The 22,499-nt window shown below is 36.0% G+C and overlaps 1 protein-coding gene across 6 annotated transcripts in view; it reads right to left on the bottom strand.

The window, feature by feature from the left end:
- Window positions 1–12,618: 12,618 nt before the first annotated feature.
- The window catches only part of GALNT13 (polypeptide N-acetylgalactosaminyltransferase 13), a 472,802-nt gene continuing 462,921 nt past the window's right edge, over window positions 12,619–22,499 (bottom strand). For 4 of the 6 annotated variants that reach the window (XM_070579812.1, XM_070579811.1, XM_070579813.1 and 1 more), the window contains one exon: window positions 12,619–17,863. In XM_070579812.1, the coding sequence (XP_070435913.1) occupies window positions 17,723–17,863 (141 nt within the window). In that variant the 3' untranslated portion in view covers window positions 12,619–17,722. The remainder of the gene's footprint in view (window positions 17,864–22,499) is intronic. The other 2 variants (XM_070579819.1, XM_070579817.1) reach the window with 1 other exon arrangement.

Below are 22,499 nucleotides of genomic sequence, written 5' to 3'. Positions count from 1 at the left end.
TTTTATCTTCTTAGGCACCTCCTGTTCAGATTTTTCTCCCCATGCCTTCTCCTTACATAGTCCTCAGGTTTCGTTGCCAGTTTTCCAAGTTTCTCACTCTATTTCAGTGTTTTGCAAACTGTTTCGACTGCTGCTTATAGTAAGAAATATATTTTATATTATGATCCAGACCAAAACCTATATAACTAAAACAATTAAAAGTTTTAGAAACAATGCTTTCCACCATTACGTTCAATATATATTGATATTTTGTATTCTTTCCAACCCTAACTATTCTATGTTGGTGAAATAAAGAATGCTGGTTTCCACCCACTAGATTGATGTTTTATCTAATATTGCACAACTGCTTAAAGCACTCATTATATGCCTATGACTCCCAAATCTAAAATTCCAACCTAGATCTCATTCTTTGAGTGTAGACATGTATACACATGTATCTATTAGGTGTCTTTCTTCAGCTGTCTTATGTGTCTCACAAATCCAACTACCTGAGATTAAGAACTTTCCTTCCTCTGTTGTCCAACTTGGTGAATGGAACCAACATCCACTTAGATACTGAAAGGAGAAACTTGGGAGCTGTGCTAGATGGAGGAAAGCAAAGACACATTAATTAATTTTTTTTAACTGCAAGTAACAGAAATCATAACTCAAGCTGGTTTAAACAATAAGGATATTTGTTGGCTCATTAATCTTGGCTTACTCTTAGAAGCAAGTAACTTTTTTCCTACAAGCCCACAGAAAAACTCTCCTGGTATCTCATTGGCCTGAACTGTATTACATGCCCATTTCTAAACCAACCACACGTTTGGGAAAGTTTCAAGTGCTGATTGGCTTGGGCCTACACTCATAAGCCAATCTTCTTTGCAAAGGGAAATGAGACAACCTGTCATGAATATCCATTGAAGTTGCCTTATGTGATCACTTCTGCCTAAATACCATTAATTATATCATAGAGGAGTGACTGTCTGAAGGAAAATTGTGGTTCTAGAAAGAAGACACAATGGGAAAAAGCAGTTTCTCATTAGGTAACTAATAACGCCATTTTCACATGGCAAGTGTGTCCCATCTCTCCTCTCATGCCATGGCAACTGTGGTTAATCCATCACTTTCCTAGTACGTGCTCATATAGCCCTCCAATCACTCTGAACTGAGCACTCCTGGAAGGCACTTCAAATTCACCAGAGTTATCACCCTTTGTTGAAATCTATTTGATATTTCTGCCCTGGATCCTTCTTTCTACTTTATCCTGATCACCTATTAAGTCATATAATTTCATCTCATATAACTCACAAATTATTCCTAAAGTCATAGCTCTATTTCAAGTTCTAACCCTTTCAAGTCTAAACTATTGCAAACATCTCAAGCTCTCAAATCTATCCTTCCTTCTGATTTTAACGAAGTATTTCCAAAACGCAAATATAACCATATCACTAGCATGTTTATAATCCTTCAATGATTACCCACTGCCTATAGAAAAAAAAAAAAAGCTCCAAATCCTTATCAAGAATGCAAAGCTATCCATGACCTGCCCCTTACTTCTTATTTCTGTTTACTGCCACGTGAGCCCTATGCTCTTATCATAACAAGCCTCATACAGCTCTTATTTGCATCGTCATGATTCATATCTTTATTGTATATCTTGCTTTCTCTGCTCAGAAAGTGCTCCCTCTTTACTCATTAACTTTCTGTCACTGAGGCACCCCAAGGTTCCCCATGGTATATGTTCTGCCTTGCTGAAACACATCCGTAAACCCGATTTTGTTTGACAATAGGTGTGTTTCTCACAGAACAAAGTAGAGCAATGCTTCATGGCACAGACACACAGAAAATTAGACTACTGTTTGCAAAGCATGCTGGGCAAAGTGGGAGGCTGCTTGGACACTTTGGCAGCAAAAGGCATCACCTGTCTTTTAAAGATTGAGGGATATCAGGCCTGGCCCCATGGTTGAGTGGTTAAGTTTGGACTATCCGCTTCAGCAGCCCAGAGTTTTGCCGGTTCGGATCCTAGGTGCAGACATGGCACCGCTCATCAGGGCATGCTGAGGTGGCACCCCACATAGCACAACCAGAGGCAGTCCCAACTTGAATATGTAACTATGTACTGGGGGACTTTGGGGAGAAGAAGAAGAAGAAAAAAAGAAGATTGGCAACAGATGTTAGCTTGGGTGCCAACCTTTAAAAAAAAAAAGGCCAAGGGATATCAACATCTCATCATACCTTTAACCCAACATCTAGTTTGAAGAGTTCTAGGAGGAGATTTAGGGTAGATGGTGACAAGGTGGAAAAGATTACTTTGGTCTACAACCCAGTATATAAACTCCCACAAGGCAAATCAAAGACTTACTTAGAACCCCCTTTCTTTTGAAGAACAGATATTACTAACTGTTATCAAATGTTTGATCTTTAAGGGTAGAGTTTCCTCTTGTTCACTTAACAATCCTTCACCTCTTTATTAATGTATTTCTCTGATTCACAAACAGAATGCAGAGTGAAAAGGACAGCTCTGGATTTCTCTTTCCACATTTCCAGATAGATTTCTCCGCTGCAGTGATATTGTACTATTTCCTATTTGCACCTGACTGGCCTATTAGTGGAGGAACTGTCCTGGTGGAAGTTGGAACCATCTAAGGTGAGAATCAGGTGGAGTGGAAAGAAAGACACCTGGAAATAATATCACTCACCTCTTAAGGTTTCTTATGGGAAGTTATGACTGCTGATCGTCAGTAGTTGTACGAAGGAGGTGGGGAGTAGGGGACGGTAGTTATGGAGAAAAAGTGTGAGTATTAAGCAATATTTATGCTGTTAGAAGAAAAGGAGTGTGGAGTGACAGGGGCAAATAATGCATAAGGTGTAGAGCGTGGACAAGAACGGCAGAAAGTGAAGGTGACTGAAGTTTCCCATGACTTCCTTTACATGCTTGTTTTCATGATTCAGCTTTAAAAGAAGAGGCAAATCCCAAGTGGTGTGCATTGAATTGTGTCTCCCCAAAAAGACGTGTTGGAATTCTAACCTCCAGTACCTAAGAGTGTGACTTATTTGGAACAAATAAGCAAATTACATGAGATCATTAGTGTAGGCCCAACTCCAATATGACTGGCCTTTATAAAAAGGGGAAATTTGATGCAGAGACAGACAAGCACAGAGGGAAGATGATGTGAAAAGACACAGAGAGAAGACGGTAATGTGACTGGAGTGGTGCATCTATACAAGTCAAAGAACACCAAAGATTGCCAGCAAACACCAGAAACTGGAAGAGGCATGGAAGGATTCTCTCCTCCAGCCTTCAGAGGAAGAATGGCCCTGCAGACACCTTAATCAGATTTCTAACCTCCAGAACTGTGAAAAAATACATTTCTGTTGGTTAAGCCACCCAGTTTTTGTATTTTATTACAACAGCTCTAGAAAAGGATCTAGAAAAAGCATCTAGAAAGCTCTAGAGAAAAACATCATGAAGGCAACTTGAAAGAGAATGGGAGCCTTGGAAAACTTTAGGGCTGGATTAACTTCAACAGGAAATCTTCATAGTCAGCACCCCTGTTCTTTCCACTCCTGCTCTGCTCCTAGAAAACGGCAAAAGCTCCTTGAACCCATGTTTTCTGAAGTCAGGAGTTTAGCTGAAGACAGAATTCAGATTATCCAACTCTAAGTTCCATGCCTTTTCCATGAAACTGAGGGGAGCATAGCAGCATATTTTTTAGCCTGGTTCCAAGCCTGTAAGGTACCTATTTGTAATTTTTTTAAAATAGGGATTTTCAGGGCTGGCTTGGTGGTGTAGTGTTTAAGTTCACACACTCCACTTCAGCGGCCTGAACTTTGCCTGTTCGGATCCCAGACACAGGCCTACACACTACTCAACAAACCATGCTGTGGAGGCATCCCACATATAAAATAGAGGAAGACTGGCACAGATGTTAACTTAGGGACAATCTTCCTCAAGTAAAAAAAGAGGAAGTTTGGGGCTGGTGCTGTCACTGAGTGGTTAAAGTTCTGCATGCTCTGCTTTGGTGGCCCAGGGTTTGCAGGTTCAGATCATCCACTCATAAGCCACGCTGTGGAGGCATCCCACATGCATAGTAGAGGAAGATAGGCACAGATGTTAGCTCAGGGCTAATCTTCCTCAAGCAGAAAAAGAGGAGGATTGGCAACAGATGTTAGCTCAGGGCAAATCTTCCTCACCAAAAAAATAAATAAATAAAATAGGGATTTTCTACACACATGTGCACAAACACACTAATTGATGAGTGATTTTGAAAGGTTTTTCCTCAATAGAATTTAAGAATATTTTTGTAGTTTATGATTTTGTAAATTGACTTTAGGCCTACATTTCATACTATTGGGAATCTTGATTTTAAATCTTTACTAAGAAACTCAGTCATGAAAAAACTTGCTTTTGCCTTTGAAGGATTACCTTTGAGAACTTATTCTTGTTACCACAAAATTACTTTCATTTCATCATTTAACCACCAACTCAGTGCCACATCTTTCTCAAAGACATTATGCTAAATTATATTACATTACTGTAATATTGCATATACTACATTATACTAAATAAAACTACAAAGTTAATGTATTTTCAGATGACACCTGAAGACAGGCAAAGGTGGCAATAGTGTTGATGTCTTTTCATAATGTCATTATTTAATCATCTTAACTCATCAGCTCCTAAAAAGTGGAGATCAGATCTATTAAAATCTTTCGCAAAATAGTTAGCTTTAATTCTCAGAAGATAGGTGCTTAAAAATAATTTAAGTGATGAATATTACTTAATATTTATATTATTACTTATATTATTACTCATGTTACTTATATTATTACTCATAATTAAAATGTGATATTACTTAATATTCATATTGTTATTCATGTTAATCGTATTATTATTTATTTTGCTAGTTAATCATTTAAGTCATGAAAATATTCACTCAATTGTAATCAAATACTAATTAACTTTTTCTTTTCCAATGTAAATTCCATCATTCCTCTAACCCAGTCATATCCCTTGTCAGTCATTGCTCCAACTTATTTCTAGCTGTCCTGACTTTAAAAAGGCTTTTCTTTTTCACATGCTGTACATTTGTAGGACCTGTTTTATGGGAGGCATAAAGGATTCCTTAGCCAAGGTCACCCTTTAACAGGGGTGTAAGATTTCAGTATAAGCAGATGGAATTATACTGATAGTCACTGCATCTCAGATGTACTTTGATAAGCAAATTTTTACACGTGAAGTCATTACACTTGAAAAGTAGCTAATATCGTCCATAAGATATTTTTGTTTTCTTTACAAAAACTTAAAAAATAGCCTCAATTGACAGAAATTATCTTATTAAAGCCCATTTGTTGTTTACTAAAATAAAACACTGAATATTAAAGAAACAAAAGCCACAGTCATTTAGCTTAAACTCTAAGCACGTTAATGGTGCGTAAGCATTTCACTTGGGTATACAATAAGATCTGCTGTACATGCTCTTTTTCTTTGATGTTTTGGAAATAAGAGTGGTGAGAAGAAACTAGTTTCTTTTGTGTACCCTCTTCACTCATATACAATTAGAAGCTTTGTATAGATTACAGTTTTACAAGAAATATATGATGTGCATTTAATCATTCACATTTTACGGCTAACGAAACAAGCTCGGCTAGGTTATGTAATGGATTAGCCAGTACAATCTTATTTGCATGTACCTAAAACCCAACCTGAACTAGTTTAAGCAAGAAAGAAATTTACTGGCGCATTAGCCAAACCAAAGAAGGGATGAGGATGGAACTAGACTTAGTGACACTTGGGTCTAGGAAACTAAACTTCTTCAAGTTTTTCTTTTTCACTATTTCCTACACTCTCTTTGGGGCTTCTTTCAAATCATTTCTGCATGAAGATGGAGCAAAGGCTCTTTAACTGATCCTAAGAGAAAATGAGAATATTTCCCATATTACAAAGAGAACACATAAAAAAAGAAACCTAATTGGCTGACCTTGTATTGCAGGTCCATCTCTGGAACCGTCCCTATGGTCAGGGGCAAAGGGTTCCAGGATTGGCTCATTCTGGATCACGAGCTCATTCCTGTGGTGTGACTTTGTGACCTCTTATCAGGAGGAGGTGAGGATGGGTGGTTTCAGCTGTCCCATGAAAGAATTGCTTTAAGGCATTTTCCCAATGCTGTATTGTCAATTGGTTCGTGATGTATAACTTCAATTCTGTTCTTTCTAATACACTATCTTATTGTAAAATACATTTGCTACAATTATGGAGGTTTTTAAGTTAAATTGAATCAAACTATACTTTGAAGTATCATCACAAACATTCTCTTTTGATTATGCAGCTTTCACATAGAAGAAAATCTTTTTATTTTAGAGCAATGAAAAACTAGAGTTATAATAGGCAGGCAGTCATAAAATAAGTTAATATCATAGTAAATGTGTGAGCCTTTCTCTCTACCCATCTCATCTCCACCTTAATATTCAGGCAGCAATCTTGTTACAGAGTATTGATCATAAACTAGATTTATCTAATTGTGTGTTGGTTGAAGAGCTTTAATGTGAAAATTATTTTTTAACCATATTCTCTAATCACGAAATATTAGCCTATAAGCACAAGGATTTATGTTAATGTACCCCACCTACTATCAATGCACTCAGGTTAGCTGATAACAATCTTGGGTAAGCTGTGCATGATCTTTTAATCAGAACAATATTTTTTCACAGAGGTTTATAAGAATTTCAATTTAAAAAAAACTCTCACTTTTTCTACTTCTTTTTCCTGAACACTACTTTCCAGTCTCTCAGATTCTGACAAATTTCCAGAGACTTCCAAAAGGATATCATCTTTCTAATTGTGTATTTGGTTGGCATGTAAGTGGAGGGAGCAGGTTGGGACAAAAGATGGAAAATGGGCTTGAAACATTCTGCCTGAGTGAAGAATAAAGACTAAGGATAGCATTTCTGCTCTACTGGGCTGAAGCTTACAACTTGATTAGTCAACTTAAATTTAACTGCTAAAAATGTAAATAAATGGTTGTCTCCATCTTTCTTTAATTTTTAGATAATGACATTAGATATCTAATCACGTAATAACTGATGTTTGATGTTTAGTCGTAACACACCCTACAGCAAATCCTCACACACTTCATTGTCATCACTTATTCACACAGTGTTTTTATAGTGAGCCTCTTAGCAAAATTCAGAGTATTACAAATCAATCATTTTTACCCGTGTAAAGGAATACAGCATTTGACCAAAACGTAATAGGAGTTTCAGAAACACAAAAACTACCTAATGTGTATTATTTAGCTGTTGGCAAATGTTTCTGACTTAGTGATTTTTTTCTGTAAATAGGTTAAAAATTAAAAGAAATATTAGAAAAATGTTAATTAGAAAAATAATAAGTCATTGTGAGGACAACAAATGGTCTAATTTTCAATTCTTGATAATAATTAATGATATTTTAAAGTTCAAAGCCATAGGCAACTTCAACTCTTCAAGTCAGAAGTAACATATCATGACTCATATATATAGGTGCATGTACACTAATTTGAACTTTGATGCTGATTGCATCTTTTGAAAAACAAAGCAGCAATAATTCTAATAGTGTTGGAAAGCCTTTTAAAATATTTGTCTGTAGAACCCGGAATTTAAGATCAGTAGAGCTTATCATAAACAGAGTTTTGTATATCAGTGTGGTAGCTACTGAGGGATGGCCAAAAATGATTGTATTCCAGGCTTACTGCTGCAAATCTAAGGTGCTGCTTTTCAGGGAAGCTGATCTGAAGAGCTTCTACATAAAGTTCCTAAGTTCCAGAATGTATCTTCCTCAGGGTGCTCTAGTTTAAATTCTACTCCACTGACTGTGGGCCTACAGGGGTAAACACAAGACTTCCGGTCTGCTTATGATACAAAACAAAAGCCAACTTCCATAGAAGGTGGGAAAATGAGGGGTAAGACAAACGTAAAATGCCTGGGCATTTCTTGTCCATCAACAGCATCCTTTGTGTCAGCTATTCTCTAGATGAAGGAATCATGATGAACAAACCAGACACAATGCAAACCTTCCCTTAGGTGGCTTTATTTTGTTCCAGAGGCACTTTACCTGAACCATCAGTGACCCTCCCAAGTGCCCTTCAAGGTAAGACCTAGGTGGGTACATTGGCTGATAAAGACCAGAGGCTTGCTAGCTCAGGTTGTATGTGGCCCACATGAGATGGCAATATAAGTCACCAGGCTTCAAAATCCATACTCTTCCACCCTACACTCTAATTGTAGGATTAAAAGGTCATGATCTAGTTCAAAGTAAATAAAACTGTCCTGAGAGGTTATCTAAGCAAGAATAGCTCTTCTGCTGCTTGACTGGTATTGAAAGAGATTCTGTTGGGTGCAAGCAAATGTCATTAGGTCTTCAGGGTCTGCCCTCTGTAGTGCAGCTAACAGAAACCTTTACTTACACTGCTTGCCAAAAGTGATATAGCGGGTATAGCCTCCTGGATCTGTCCAGGGCGGATGAAGAGAAGACAACATCAGAGTGTAGAGCTGACACTGCTTCAGACTTGAGAAGCATAAGAAGGAGAAGAAAATCTCCTCACCCAGCACCAGAGACCTGTGCACAGAAGTGGTGACGCTAATGAAAGGCAGAGCAGGGAGAGTTTAATTTTTGGTTATCTTTTAAATTTGGACTTTATAAATGTATACTGTGTAGTCCCTTTAAATGTATACATCCTCAGGAATGTATAAGTAGTACGTATCAAGTTTTCAGAAACAAACCTTAGAGAGAAATTATAATAAATTTGTACAAATAAAGTTAGTCCGTGATAGCAAATGTTATTTTATGATTCAGAGGTTGATCACATCTCCAGCTGCCTTGTCATCCTAACATTCTATTATCCTATCACAAAATACCACACTTCTGTTAGAGGAAAAATGCCCATCTGGGTCATATCAAATTTAATTACTCTAATACTCATATAATTATGGAGTTGTCTCAAGTTCCAAAGACATCCATTCCATTAAAAATTAATAGTTTTGCAATGAAGAAAGATTGTGTAATCCCTTTAGTAGGAGGATATTAAAAAGTAGAGGAAGTTAAAATGTATCAACACAAAAAGAAGCAGAAAATTCTTAAAGTCCTTCTCTCTCTGCCTCCTTCTCACCCCAGGCATGGAATACAGCATACCAGTAGAGGAGAGAAAAGATGGAAATTCATTTGACACTCAAAAAATATTTCTTGGGTGCCTAGCACATTCCAGGCCTTGTTGTAGATACATGCATTATCACAATGAAATTGAGATCCCTGCTCTTTGGTATTTTATATTCAAGTGGTGGGTGCTTGGTAGGGGTAGAGGGTGGAGAGAAAGAGGGAATAAGTAAGTGAGCATTAAAAACAATAAGTAAATTTGATAATACGTTAGCAGGTGATAACTGCTATGGGAAAAAATCGGAGCAGGTTTACGGACTGGTATACTACTCAGAGAGAAGGAAGGCAGGCCACAGTTTTAAAAAGGGTGGATGGGGGATCCCACTGAGAATGTAAGTTGTGATCAAGGTGAGGGAGTTAGCATGTGGATATCTAAGAACAAGTATTCCAAGCAAAGGCCTTAAACCAAGAGCATGCCTAGGTTGTTCAAAGAAGTGGTAAGGAGAGTTATTGGAATGAAGCAAGCAAGGATGAAACATTGGAGAGAAAAAGGACAGAGAGATAACAGGGATGAGATCATGCAGGACCTTTGAGGCTCTAGTAAGGACATAGCCCTTTATTCAAAACAGGACACCACCGGAGAGGTCTGAGCAGTGGAGAGACATATCTGGGTTACATTTTATAGCATCATTCTGGTTCTCTGCTGAGAATAGACTGTGGAGGAGGCAAGGGTGCAACCAATTAGAAGACTGCTGCAGTAATTCAGATGGTGACTCAGACCAGGGTGGTAGCAGTTAAGAAGTGGTTAGATTCAGAAAATATTGTAAAGGTGGAACCAGTAGAATTTTCTAATGGAGAAAGAGGCGTTGAGGACACCAAGATTTTTGGACTGAGCAACTGGCAGAATGGAGTTACTATCAGTTGAGATGGAAAGTCTTCTTGGATTGAACAGATTTGTACAGCAGGATAAGTCAGATATATTAAGTATGAGACGTCTATTTGTCTACTAGTCATTCAAGTGGAGCCGTAGAGTAGGCAGGTGCACTTCAAAGAGTTCTGACCTGGGGAGAGACATTTGGTAGTGAGCAGCGTGTAGGAGGAATTGAAACCCATGGTTCTGGATGAGCTCACTAAGGGAAGGAGTGTAAATACAGGAGATGACCAAGGATTGCTCCCTGGTGCACTCCAATCTTAAGAGACGACAGAAAGGAGGAAAGTCTAGAAAGGAAACCAAAAGCAATTGACCAGTGAGGTAGGAGGAAAACCATGAAATGAAAAAAGTTTACCCAAAGGAGGAGATGATGATCTTCTGAATCAAATGTTTCTGATTCTGCTAACGTAAATCAGTTTTCAAAAAAGCAAAGTATGTGAGAAAAATGGATTTACCACTCCCTTTAGTCCATATCGTTAGAGGAAGAACTTTGAAGTGTTTTTATTTATGCAATTTAACTTCATGTCGTCTTTTAAAGGGCAAAATTTGCAAGCGTACATAGAGAAATCCAGGTGAGAGCTCAGGTGCTGAAAGTCCAGGTACCATTAATCTCTGTGAAGGCTCTTTTCAATTCTGACCCCAATTGTTCAAACAGTGTTGATTTCTTAGCCTCTGCCTTATATAAGTTATCATGTGGTAGATGAAGGGTGCTTGCTGCTCTAAGTCATTTGTCTCATTAATAGAGAAAACCATGAAACAGATGTTTGCACGTTTATCTAGGTTTCCACTACACAAAATTGGCAAAGAGATTTATCAGCAGAAGTTCAGTCAGCTCTCTATCTGCCAACTCTTTCTGATAGTAGAAGCTGAGATTAGTAATTAATATCCTTTGCCATGTGGAAAAAATAATCATTATGTTAGAAAATAGTGAGTGAGCAGAGAGGCCACCCAATAGCTCCGTGGCTGAGAAGGAGCATGTGAGTTCACATTTTGTTTCTACTAGGTGCTGAAGAAAAGCAAAATAAGGTAAGTTATGGGTCTACAAAACCTCAGAGGGGTGGGGCTGCTTTATTAGATTGACCTGGTTAGCACTTCAAATAACAGGCTGTGTTCCTGGACAAGAGTAATAGAAAAGAACGTAGTCAAAAGAAAGTAGGCATAACATGGAGTCCCACCCGGTTACAGAAAGCCAAGAAGGGACTTTTTGGGTCTATGTAAGACACAAAATCTAGACAATATCTTTTACTTATACCGACAGTATTAGAAAAAGTTTTAGAAAACCAATAAACCAATGAGGTATTCATGATGTTTGCAAATCAATGAGCTTCTGAATCATGCAAACATAATAAAATATTTTAGATAATTTTTCTTCGGAACAAAATTATAAAAATAGGTAATATTAGAATCCTCCCTCCTTTCTTTGCTCTTTCAAGTTAGCAAATGAAATAATCTTTTATTACTTTCTCCCTTGATTCTGTGTGTGGCTAGGCCTGCAGGGTTGATCCTGGGGAATCCCCGCACTGTGAGGTGGGCAGCCTCCCCCATGCTCCCCTCCTAACCTGCACAGACTGACCTCCAGGATTCCAGCACCAGAATCAAGGAATTGGGTACGATTCATATTACTCTGAAAAATAATTTTCATAATATAATATGAAACATTTTAACTTGTCTATTTCATGTCATTTTTATAAAACAGAAAGAGAAAAAATCAATCAAATCATTTTAGAATAAAAAATAAATAAAATAATAAATTCTTTAAAATCATGCACATTTTAATGTTTCTATTTTATATATTTTTGGTATCAAAATTGCACTCAGATCACAATATTTTATTACTGCTAAGAGATATCCATAGGCACTTAATCATTTATTTAAATAATCTACAAAATGGAACACAAACATAAAATACTGAAATTGGTCATCTATTTGAAATGCTAACAAAATTTTAAAAAAACAACGTATAGCAAAGGAAAACTACATTAGTATATTTTAATTCTACAAAAATGTATAAATATTTAAATTTATAGCAAAAGGACAATTACACCATTTAGTAATGCTTACAATATTTAAAATGTGTAATTCTTTATGCACAATCTACTTTTATAAATGTTAAAGAACTGTGTGCCAAGCATATAACTAAAACATTTTTGAATAATTTCTCATTAGCTATTGCTACACTGACCAAAAAAACAAAAGCTCCTGCAAAAAAAATTCATATAATCATCAAGTCCTTTTTTTTCCGCTTGTGCTATTTTTAGCTGAAAATACAACTGAAACCAGGCAGCAGCTTACATTCATTCTTTTACCAAATTAAATGCATGATGAAAATCTCATTTTTTAACTGTCATAGATATAGCCTTAATCATCTAATTTCCCATCCTCATCCTAACTCATTAAAAACAGAATATTAAGTGATTTTTTTCTCCCTAGCTAAAAACAAAAGCAAAATGATAACTTTATATAATGAGGACATAAATATCATAGAAGTGGTCTTTATCTCAAAAGACAGTTAACAAAAGAGCTGCCCTGCATCACTAGTATTTCAGAGGGATTTTTTAAACAAATACAATGAAAATTGCCTTCAGAATTTATTGAACAATATAAAACAAAAGTTGGACACAAATTTACACAAACTATTTAAAACACATTGCTGGTGTTCATTCAACACCTTAAAGTCATACAGTAGCTTATACTTAATAGCAGTTTGAACATGGTGTAGTCACACCAGATGAGTTCATGTGCTGTATAGAAGAGCGGCTGTGTTTTCTATTCCATATTTGACATATTGGAGAAAAATGGGAAAAAATGGTCAGTAGTGGCTGAATCTTGAAATATAAGTTGCCTTAAGACTTAACTGAATTTTTGCTGCCCAAGTGAATTGGAAATTTATTCAAGTTTGCAGTTATCAGCTATGCAGAAAGACGGCTTGTGGATGATGACACATCCATCAAGATCTTGAATTTGTAAAATTCTTTGTATTTGTCAAATTAGCATCCTTTATAATTTAAGAATGCGTACACATTTTGCCTCCTGTAATATTAGATTGAGCATCTATAAATGAGATGTAAGTAAAATGGTTGTGATTAGATATGATCATCATTTCTCAAGTGGTGAAAACAACATAGGGGGGAATCAATATTTTGACCTTCACTGCACCAATTTGTGCTATGCTCTCAACTTCCCACCAAACAAACAAAAAAAGCTAAAATTGTTTCTCTTGTTTTATTGTTGTGGTTATTTTTTCTGTCTCTCCCTTTACTTTTTTTTTTCTTTTTATTTATTAGGCTGTTTCTAAACACCATAGCAAAACTGAATTTGAGGGTTGTGTTTACTAGAACCTACAGAGCTCCCCTGGGAAGCCTAGAAATCTCTGCTGATTACCCAGCAGTCTTTGAAGCTGCGTAACCTAGAACCTGCCCAATGTTCACAGTACTAGCTGGTCTAATTCTCTGTGCAAGCTGTAGGCCAATCTTTTAACTTGAATATCATTATAAGGAAAACGGAAGTGAGTGGAGAGTATGTTCCATTAGTTACTGCTGAAGAGGCTTTGCTTCCCTGAAAACTACTTTGCCCAATAATGCCAGGATGTTTTGTAACTATGCTGTTTCCTGTTAATTTCTTTATTTCTGCTGCAGGTCTTTATTTATCGCCTGTGGTAGTAGTTCATAGAGCTAATCTTATTTAAGTATGAAAGGTAGTGAGAAGTTATAGGTCTCTAAAGAATCAATGTACTTATCACAAAATGTTTAATGAAGACATTTTCCTCATTATTGTGCCCTTCCTATTTTATTTTTGAGTACTTTAGAATTGAAGACAGTATTAGGTTATATTAACAATGATGAGTCCTGGCAACACTAATAATGGCTATGTGATCCTTGGGGAAACCACATTACATATCTGGGTCTCAGCCTTATTATCTATAAACAGAGAAACTAAACATAGATCATCTGTAAAGTCCTTTCAAAGTTTCTACAATTGTGTTTTGTTCATATACTTGCACTTAGAAAATAAACTTAGCAATAGCTTCTATGGAACCATGAAATACACTATGATTTTTAAGAGAATGATACATCTCCCTCTAAAAGTAAAAATCTTACACCTTCAGGTAGCCATTGAACATAACCAAAAAATAAAAATAATGTTTATCTTAATAAAGCAACTTATATAATATAGCAGCATGTTTATAAAATTTCATATTTCATTTCCATAAGGCAGGATATTTTATCACAGAGAAAAAATATAGTCCATATTTTAATGTGAAGAAATTAGGAAGAAAATTATCATTTAGCGAGAAAGTTATGTAAATCCTGTCTAAATATATGACTAAACTTTATTTTAAAATTTAAAATAATGTGCAAAAAAAGGGATATGATACAGTAGCACTTAGCAACTATAACACATATTTTTCAGTTCATTAATTTAAGAAATATTTAAAGAATGCTTACTATGTGCCAAGAACTCTAACAGGTACTGGGGATACCACAGTGAACAAAACTGGCAAAGTACCGGCAGTTATGGGGCTTATATTCTAAGGCGTGTGATGGGGATGTTGGCGGGTAGGGAGGTGGAAGGGTAGATAAAAAATAAGGAAGAAAATTCATAGTTTGTTAGAGAATGTACAGGAGATAATGAGGGCAGGAGGGAGAAGGCTTTGCCTTACTGACGAGATAATAGTTGAACAGAGATCTAAAGAAAGCGAGTGAAAGACCTCTGTGGGGCAGAGGGAACAAAACACCAAGACAGAAACTTGCTTGGAAGCCAGAATAAAATAAGTAAGGGGCAGAATGGTATGACGCGTAATCAGAAACACGTGCTTATGTGTGTGCGTATGCACAAGAGTAGAGGGGTGTCATTCATCAAGGACCTTGAAGACCACTGTGAGAAGTTAGGTTGGAGAGACACGAGAAGTCATTGGAAGGTTGTGAACAGAGAAGTGACACAGTCAAATTTATGTTTAAGAGAATCACTATGGCTCTTGTATCGAGAAAAGACTATTGGAGGAAAGGCTGGCAAACTAGGGAACCAAATTACATGCATATTGCAAAGAAAAAGGTTACAGTGGATGTGGTGGTAAGTTGTTGGTTTCTTCTTATATTTCAATATAGCATCAAGGGAATTTGCTGATGGATTAGACAAAAGTTGAGAGAGAAAAAGCAGAGTTAAAAGTAACTCTGGGCTTTTGATCTCAGCATCTGGAAGGTTGGAGTTGGCATTAACTGCAATGGGGACGACCTCGGAAGAGGAAGTGTAAAGTCATTTGAAATATCTATTAGTCTAGTTCCATAGACAAGGAAGGTATGAGTGCATTGCGAATTCAATCAGGATTCTAATTTTCTGTACTAAATACAATAAATATTTTTGAAAAAAACTAATTTCTAGCTTTTTGATATTTTATGTCATTTTTTGTTTGTTAGATACTCTAATAGCATGTGCTTAAACCATCTGAGGATTCTTTGAAAATTCTCCTCTGGCATGAAATTCATGCAGTTTTCATTTTTCCTGTATTTTTGCTTATGACCATAATGAAATTTCAAATATTTAAAATGCTGTTGAAATGTGTCAAATTCAGTTTTGATAGAGTAGCTGTACTTTCAAAAAATTTGTCGTTGACTATTTGCTAGATAACACATGCATTTTGATTGACAGATCCATAATAACTGGAACAGATTGTCTGAGTCCTTGATTGAGTCTTTAAGCTTTTTAAGTTTAAGGAAAAATGCTTTGCAGGGACATTCTACCATATTTTAGTCAGGAAAAGGGGAAAAAAGACAGTGAAAACGGAAAATGGGATTGTTAAGTCAGACCTCAGTTGAGTTGTGAGGCCACTATCGATTTAAGGCAGTGGTTCATAGCTCTTGGGAGTCAAAGTTTCCTTAGAAGTTTGCTTTAAGCACTGAATTCTCCCCTCAGAAAAACATGTCCGACAATCAAACCTTTGCTTATAATTTTAAGAGATTCAAAGATTCCCAGAGACCTTGAGGTGAGGGACGTCTATACTTTAAGGAGTAAATGAAAGTGCTCCAGGTTGTAGAACTCATCCTTAGAGCTGTACCAGTATAATGCCAAAAGGAAGGAATGCTGGCTGGGAAAGTCACACAAGATATTACTGGCCTTCAGAAAGTGTCCTCCTTTTCATTATAAAGCAGTGTGTGTGTGTGCGCAAGTGTGTGTGTGTGTGTGAGAGAGAGAGTGAGACAGAGACAGAGAGAGAGAGAGACAGAGAGACAGAGAGAGGGAGAAGGAGTTGCCCTGTAGCTGAACTAACATTTTCTGTCAGAGGTTTTTAAGAAAAGATGAGAGGGAAGACGTGGCATCTTCTACTTTACAGGATGCTGCTTCTATTTTTCCCCCCAAATTCTCTTAGCTGCTGGGTCCATTTATAATGAATAAAATACATATGTAGAGCAGCTTTATGGACATTTTAAATGGTGCCAAACACTAAAACTTATTAGCACAAATCTCACTAGTAGATTTTTCTTCCTTTTCATGTCTTTTGCTCATCTATTTTGAACACAAAGGATTTTAAGATGGAGGAAGAACATGTGAAGCTAGCCTAATTCTGATTGTGTTCTGTGAGTCACAATTTATGGTGAATTCTATCTAGGAGTTTAATCAAAATAGAAGTTTAATGGATGTGTATTGAGTTCTTTCCCCTAGTGATGAAAACTTTAGATAGTCTAACACAGCAATGAAATTCTGATACTAACGCATTATTTTTTAAAATATAAAATTAAAATGGTAACTGATCTAACTGAAATCTTTAAATGCAAAAAAACCCTAAAAATTAGGGCTAAAACTTCACCCTTCACCTACAATTCTGTACAGCATAAGCAACACGTTACAGTCTCTATAGTGAAGGCTGTATAGTTTACGTGAGACAAAGCGAGTGGGTAAGGACTGAGTTTCTGATGTCAACTCTGGGACTAAGATGATTTACACTCAGCCTGTATTAGGAGTGACTGCAACCCAAACGGAATATCTTTTAAAATGATTCAATTGTAGCTTCTTCTTGCTCCTTGCAATGTTCAGCTAGTTTCTTGATTTCATGTACTTTAAATTGAATTTTCAAATTCTCCTCCTCTTTTTTTTTGTTTAAATGTGATGCTTTTTATAAGAACTCTATAAGAAATCATTATCCAATTTAACTTTTTTCCTGGTACAAAACTGGAACTTAGTACGATGAATTGATTGCTCAGAAATAATTCAGTGTGTGGTCTTGCTGTTGACATAGATATTGAACATGTTTCCATGAAAGTCCAGTAGATACAGAGTGAGTTTATAAAACAACTGATATTTCATAATGAAGATATTTTATAAGGCATTTACATTGTCCCTCTATCAACAACTATGACAAGAAAAATAAAAATAACCCCCCAATAAATCCTGTGATGTGAGGGAATAAAGATTGTTTTTAAAAGCAAACACAATTTGTTTTTTAAGTTGTTCCGATGTTTAATAACAGTTTGCTGTTATTTATATTTCTTATGTGCTTTTTGATCAGATACAAATTTTAGTAGGGAAATAAGCAAACATTCCTAAAAATGAATTATAAACAACTGTGTTTTAGAATAATAAAAGGATTTTAAAACTTTCAATTCAGCAAAGTTAATATTTTTCCCTAGCTGAAATAATGGAAAAACAAAAGTGTAGACACTTTCATGGCTTGGGGGAAATGGTCTTCATGCCCCCAAAGTCATGTTCCTTAGCAGCCATTGTTGGGATCTGCTTCCACTACAGTCCTGCATGGTGGGCACCATTTTGTCGTCTTCAGAAGGTTCATCAAGACATTGGTTACTGTTAACATGTCTCAGGGTGAGTCTCTGTAAAAGATAACCAATAATCAGTGCAATATATTTTACCTTTAACTTCATAAGCACATCAGATTACATTTGCTCTTACAAAATCATTTATGATTTTTTTTTACTGTAAACACAGTCATATGTTTGTGAAAGGAAATGTGCACAGGTGGCTCTGAATTAATTATTATACAATTTTCACTGTTATGGTTTCATCATTGTCGAATACTCCTTTATTTGCAGATGGTTAAAGAAATCGGCTGTCATTTATCGTGCATTGCCAAGAATTCAGGCTCCTTTGCAAAAATCCCATTTGTTAGCTCTGAGTTCAGTTGAGGGCTGCAAATATTAACAAGCTTTCACAAAAGCTTAGTTTTCTTAGGCATGTGTTATTCATTAATCATTTGGTAAACATGCAAAGAGATGTCACAGCTGTGACCCAAATGAACAAAACCGCCAGAGATGTTCCCATTTCCAAATACTAAACAAGCCATAGTACTTTGACTGTGAGACAGTCACCATAGAGGAGTGATTATCACAGCAGCAAAGATCTGTCTTACTGGAGAGTATGCTCACCATATTTTGGTTTGCATTTTTAAGGATCTTAAAAAATATCAATATCAAATAAAAATAGAGATGTGATGCTCATTTACTTTTAAGTATCTATATTTTATTTTCTTCATGATAACAGTATTCATTAATAAGCATCCTCTCAGTACCCAAATGCTGAAATGTAATTCCAATAAATGCATCATGTTCACCAATCATTACATGTCTTCTCTTTGCAGTTCACATTTACATTTTGAGATCGTATTTTTTGGACTTTTCAGATATACATTTTAAGTCCATATGCTTTATGCATACTAACTGATGCACACTAATTATATACATTTCTATTCAGTTTCATGGACAATGCCTAGAACCATACTATACGAAAAACTCCCCAACCAGAAGAGGAGTGTTTGAATGTATGGAAGGTGACTTGCAGATATATCTTGAAAAAGTATGCCATATACTTTTGCTGCCTATTACCAAAACTAAAGGTAGATAGATCTTCTTATTTTTATTTTTTTTGGCTCTTGATATTACATTGGAAGTTGTATGATAAAAAATACAAGGGGCATGCAAAAAAAATGGTGGAGAAACACTGTCTAGACAATGGTAATTTGTTTGGATCAGGACTGCAAACACCCTGGACTGCACTATCCTGAGAAAAGATGGAACAGAAAATGGTGGAAAGCAAGCAGGAAGTAAAAGAGCAAGGCTCTTAGATGCGAACGAGATTTCAAGATTGAGGGCTTTGTTGTACCAAGCTATTTATACTAAAAATGGAGAAAAGAAAAAATAGCCAGTAACAGGCAAGAAGATAGTTGATTTATGCTTATGATGCCAGAAATTATGTTGTTGGCTTATGAACCAACAGCCAACTTGAAAGATACAAAAAATCAAACATTTTTTTCTAGAAAGTTCTAGTTAAAATCAACAAAATATTCCTCATTTTTGTTACGTACCTGAAGTCCTTTGCGTATGTATGTCCTTTTTCACAAAAACCACTTACCCTTGCTTGTTTCTATTAGATTCTTTTTTAAAAAATGTATATGACTTTAAGGATAAGATTGAATATGTGTTTTCAACTACATAAATAATGATAATTTAAGAAATATTAGTAAATATTGTTCTTTCTAAAAAATGCTTAAATATTTTCTTTGAAGGAATTAAGTCAAAAGCCACTGCTGTAAAGATAACAACCGACCAACCAAAAAACTCTCCTTTTTAATATAGTACAGTAGAAACACAGATATTTTAGGGTCAGAGAGCCCTAAATATGAATTCCTGCTTCCCCGTTTACTAACCATGAAAACTTGGGCAAGCTACCAAATCATTCTGAGGAATCAGAGTCTTTGTCAGAAAATGCTTAGTTATACTGATGAATACTTAAAATGCCCTTTCTCCTTCTGCTTAAAAAATCTGACCGGCAGTCGACTATCTAACTGTGATCCCACGGCAACCTGATAAGGGTAAAAGGGTTATGTTTCTAGGCAACATTGCTTATGGTAAAAATGACCTCTGATTGATAAATTGCATGTCCATCTGATAAACTGCAACGTTAATAGCTGATAGGAACACAAATTGTGGGCTTCTTTAAGTGCAAAGACTTAGAATTTTGCACCTTCCATTGGGTTACTTGGAGCTATGCCTATGGAGTTGTTACAGAGATATTGCTTCCTGTGAAGCAAGAGGCTATTAAGCCAGGAAGGTTTCCAGGTGACATGGCTCTCATCCCCTTGCACAGGGCTGTCACCTCTGGCGAAGCCAGCTCCCACAGTCTATATGAACTGCTGAGGGAATGCCGCAAATTCTGCTGAGAGAATCAAGTTGTGGTTTCTGCCCTAGAATCCTGTAAGCAGACTTGTAAGAAGAAATGTCAAGTCTGAGAAGATCCCTTAATGGTCATTGCACCTATCGGGTATGGTTACTTTGAAAACAAACTAAGATAATATACTTACGTTGCCTTGTACCCAAGTGCTCTTTGTGCAAAAGGCCCAGACTTTTCCAGCATGTTTGGCATGCCCTTCAATGTATTTCTAAGCTAAACAACACCCCTTCTCTCTTTTCCCCTCCAGACCTCCATTCCCAGCCTTGTCACAAGCATTCCAAGCTCAATTGTGTCCTCTACTAACAACTTTTAACTGGTTCATCTGAACCAGAATATGTCCCTAACTGCCCATGTGTTCTTATAGCAAGGTATTGGACAATTTAATATCATTTAGAGGACAATGAGTCCCTTAAGATCAAGAACGAGGACACGTTCTTATTTGAGCTCTTCACAACAATTCCATACCAGTTTTTTTACTTGAAATGAATGATGATTCATTTTATTGCTTACTGAGAAGATATTCACAAATCATACAAGTGAGAGATAAATGATACAATTTTTAAAAAGCATTTATTATTATAATTATATCACTTAACCAACCACAAAGAAATGTTTAAAAACAATTTATTTCATAAAGTTATTAAAAATTACATCTTAGCTTTCAATAATGCACTTGCTTAAAGTTTCAGGTTAAAATAATAAATTCCAGAAAGGATATGCCATATCTGCACACAACCAAAGTATCTGAGTAAAAATTAACAAAATTAAATATTTCAATGTTCCAAAAGCAATCCATTTTTTGGCTATGTTAGTTTTTTATTGATTTATTTTCAGCTCTAATGCAAAATCTATTGTTATAGAGACATGGCTATAGTTAGCCTAAAAAAGAGCTAAAATGTCATAATGTATGCCTTCAATTATATTTATGCATATATATATTTGAAATAAAGAAAAAACTGGAAAATACCTATTAATTAATAATAGACTAAACACTACTTAATATATGCAGTATGCAAATTAATTAGCAGCTAAGAGGTGAAAGAGAGAAAAATAATTCCATGGAGAAATAGCACATCAAGATTTTTCTTAACCACATTTTAAAGAAATTTCTAGATTTCAATAACAGAATATAACAAAAATCTAAAATAAATTTAATAAAGTCTATAACACAAACCTCCAAAAATTATTTGAGAATATAATCAGTAGGATTCTTAAAAATATTCCTAAAAACTTCCATTCTTGTATAGTTTCTTAGTAGCCATTTCTGCCCAGGGCTATCATTACATATTTCCACAGTGGGCTGTTGGGAGCCATCAGCTACTTTGCTTACAGAGAGACAGGACTGGGTGATTATGTGAAGAAGAGTGTGGGTCTGTTTGACAAAGAAAATAATGAATAATGACAAAATCAAGTACAAAGGCAGTAATCAATCAATCATTCTCGGCAACATACAATTTCTACTGGGTAAGGATGGGAGCTACACGTCACAATAATTGTATCCATGGAGCTGTGAGCTGCATCCTTTTAGATGGCTCTAATATCAGCTGTATTCAGGAGGAGTAAATGAAGATAAGACTGAGAATATGGAGAAAAGCCTGAGATCAGATGATAAAACATTTTGGGCAAAAGTTTATTTTGAATAGAGAAGGTTATATTCTCAGTGTTCATCCTAATAATAACATACTTTCAGTGCTAAATGAGTTATTTTGTGAGCAGATATTCAAAACCATAATTTAGTTCAGAGAGTTTCCAATTACGGTCTTTGGCCTCCTCATTCCTTTGCCCTAAACTTGAGTGGATGCTGGTGAAGAGTCTCAGGAATAATTTAGCTTTAAAGCTTTGCTTTACTTTCTACAGTATGGTACTCAAATTGTTTCCACAAGGCTAACCTAGTGGTGTTAAAAGTGTTTCACATATGCTTGCCACATTCATGTAAATGTCAATTAGAAAGTTAGTGAAGGGAGGAGAAAGACAAAGATCAACTCTATTTGGTCTCTTAATTTGAGCTAATTCTCCAAACACAATTTTTAATTTATTTATTTGTCTGTTTCTTATTTTCCATCTATTTTCTCTGCAGGAACATAAGCTCCAGGAAGGCCAAGGACCATGACTAGCTACATCATCAACCCAGTGCCTGCCCACAGGAGGCATTCTATAAGTTTATTGATTGAAACACTTAGTAGAAAGCCAATGAGGAAAATGAATTCTGATAAAATTCACCTACATCTCTCGGGCAGCTTAATGGACACAAATCACTGGATTTTCCATTTCAAGGACTTACTT

The sequence above is a fragment of the Equus przewalskii genome, chromosome 17, assembly GCF_037783145.1.
Source record: "Equus przewalskii isolate Varuska chromosome 17, EquPr2, whole genome shotgun sequence".
NCBI lineage: Eukaryota > Metazoa > Chordata > Mammalia > Perissodactyla > Equidae > Equus > Equus przewalskii.
The sequence above is the reverse complement of the archived record's forward strand: the minus strand, read 5'-3'. Positions and strand labels throughout refer to the sequence as shown.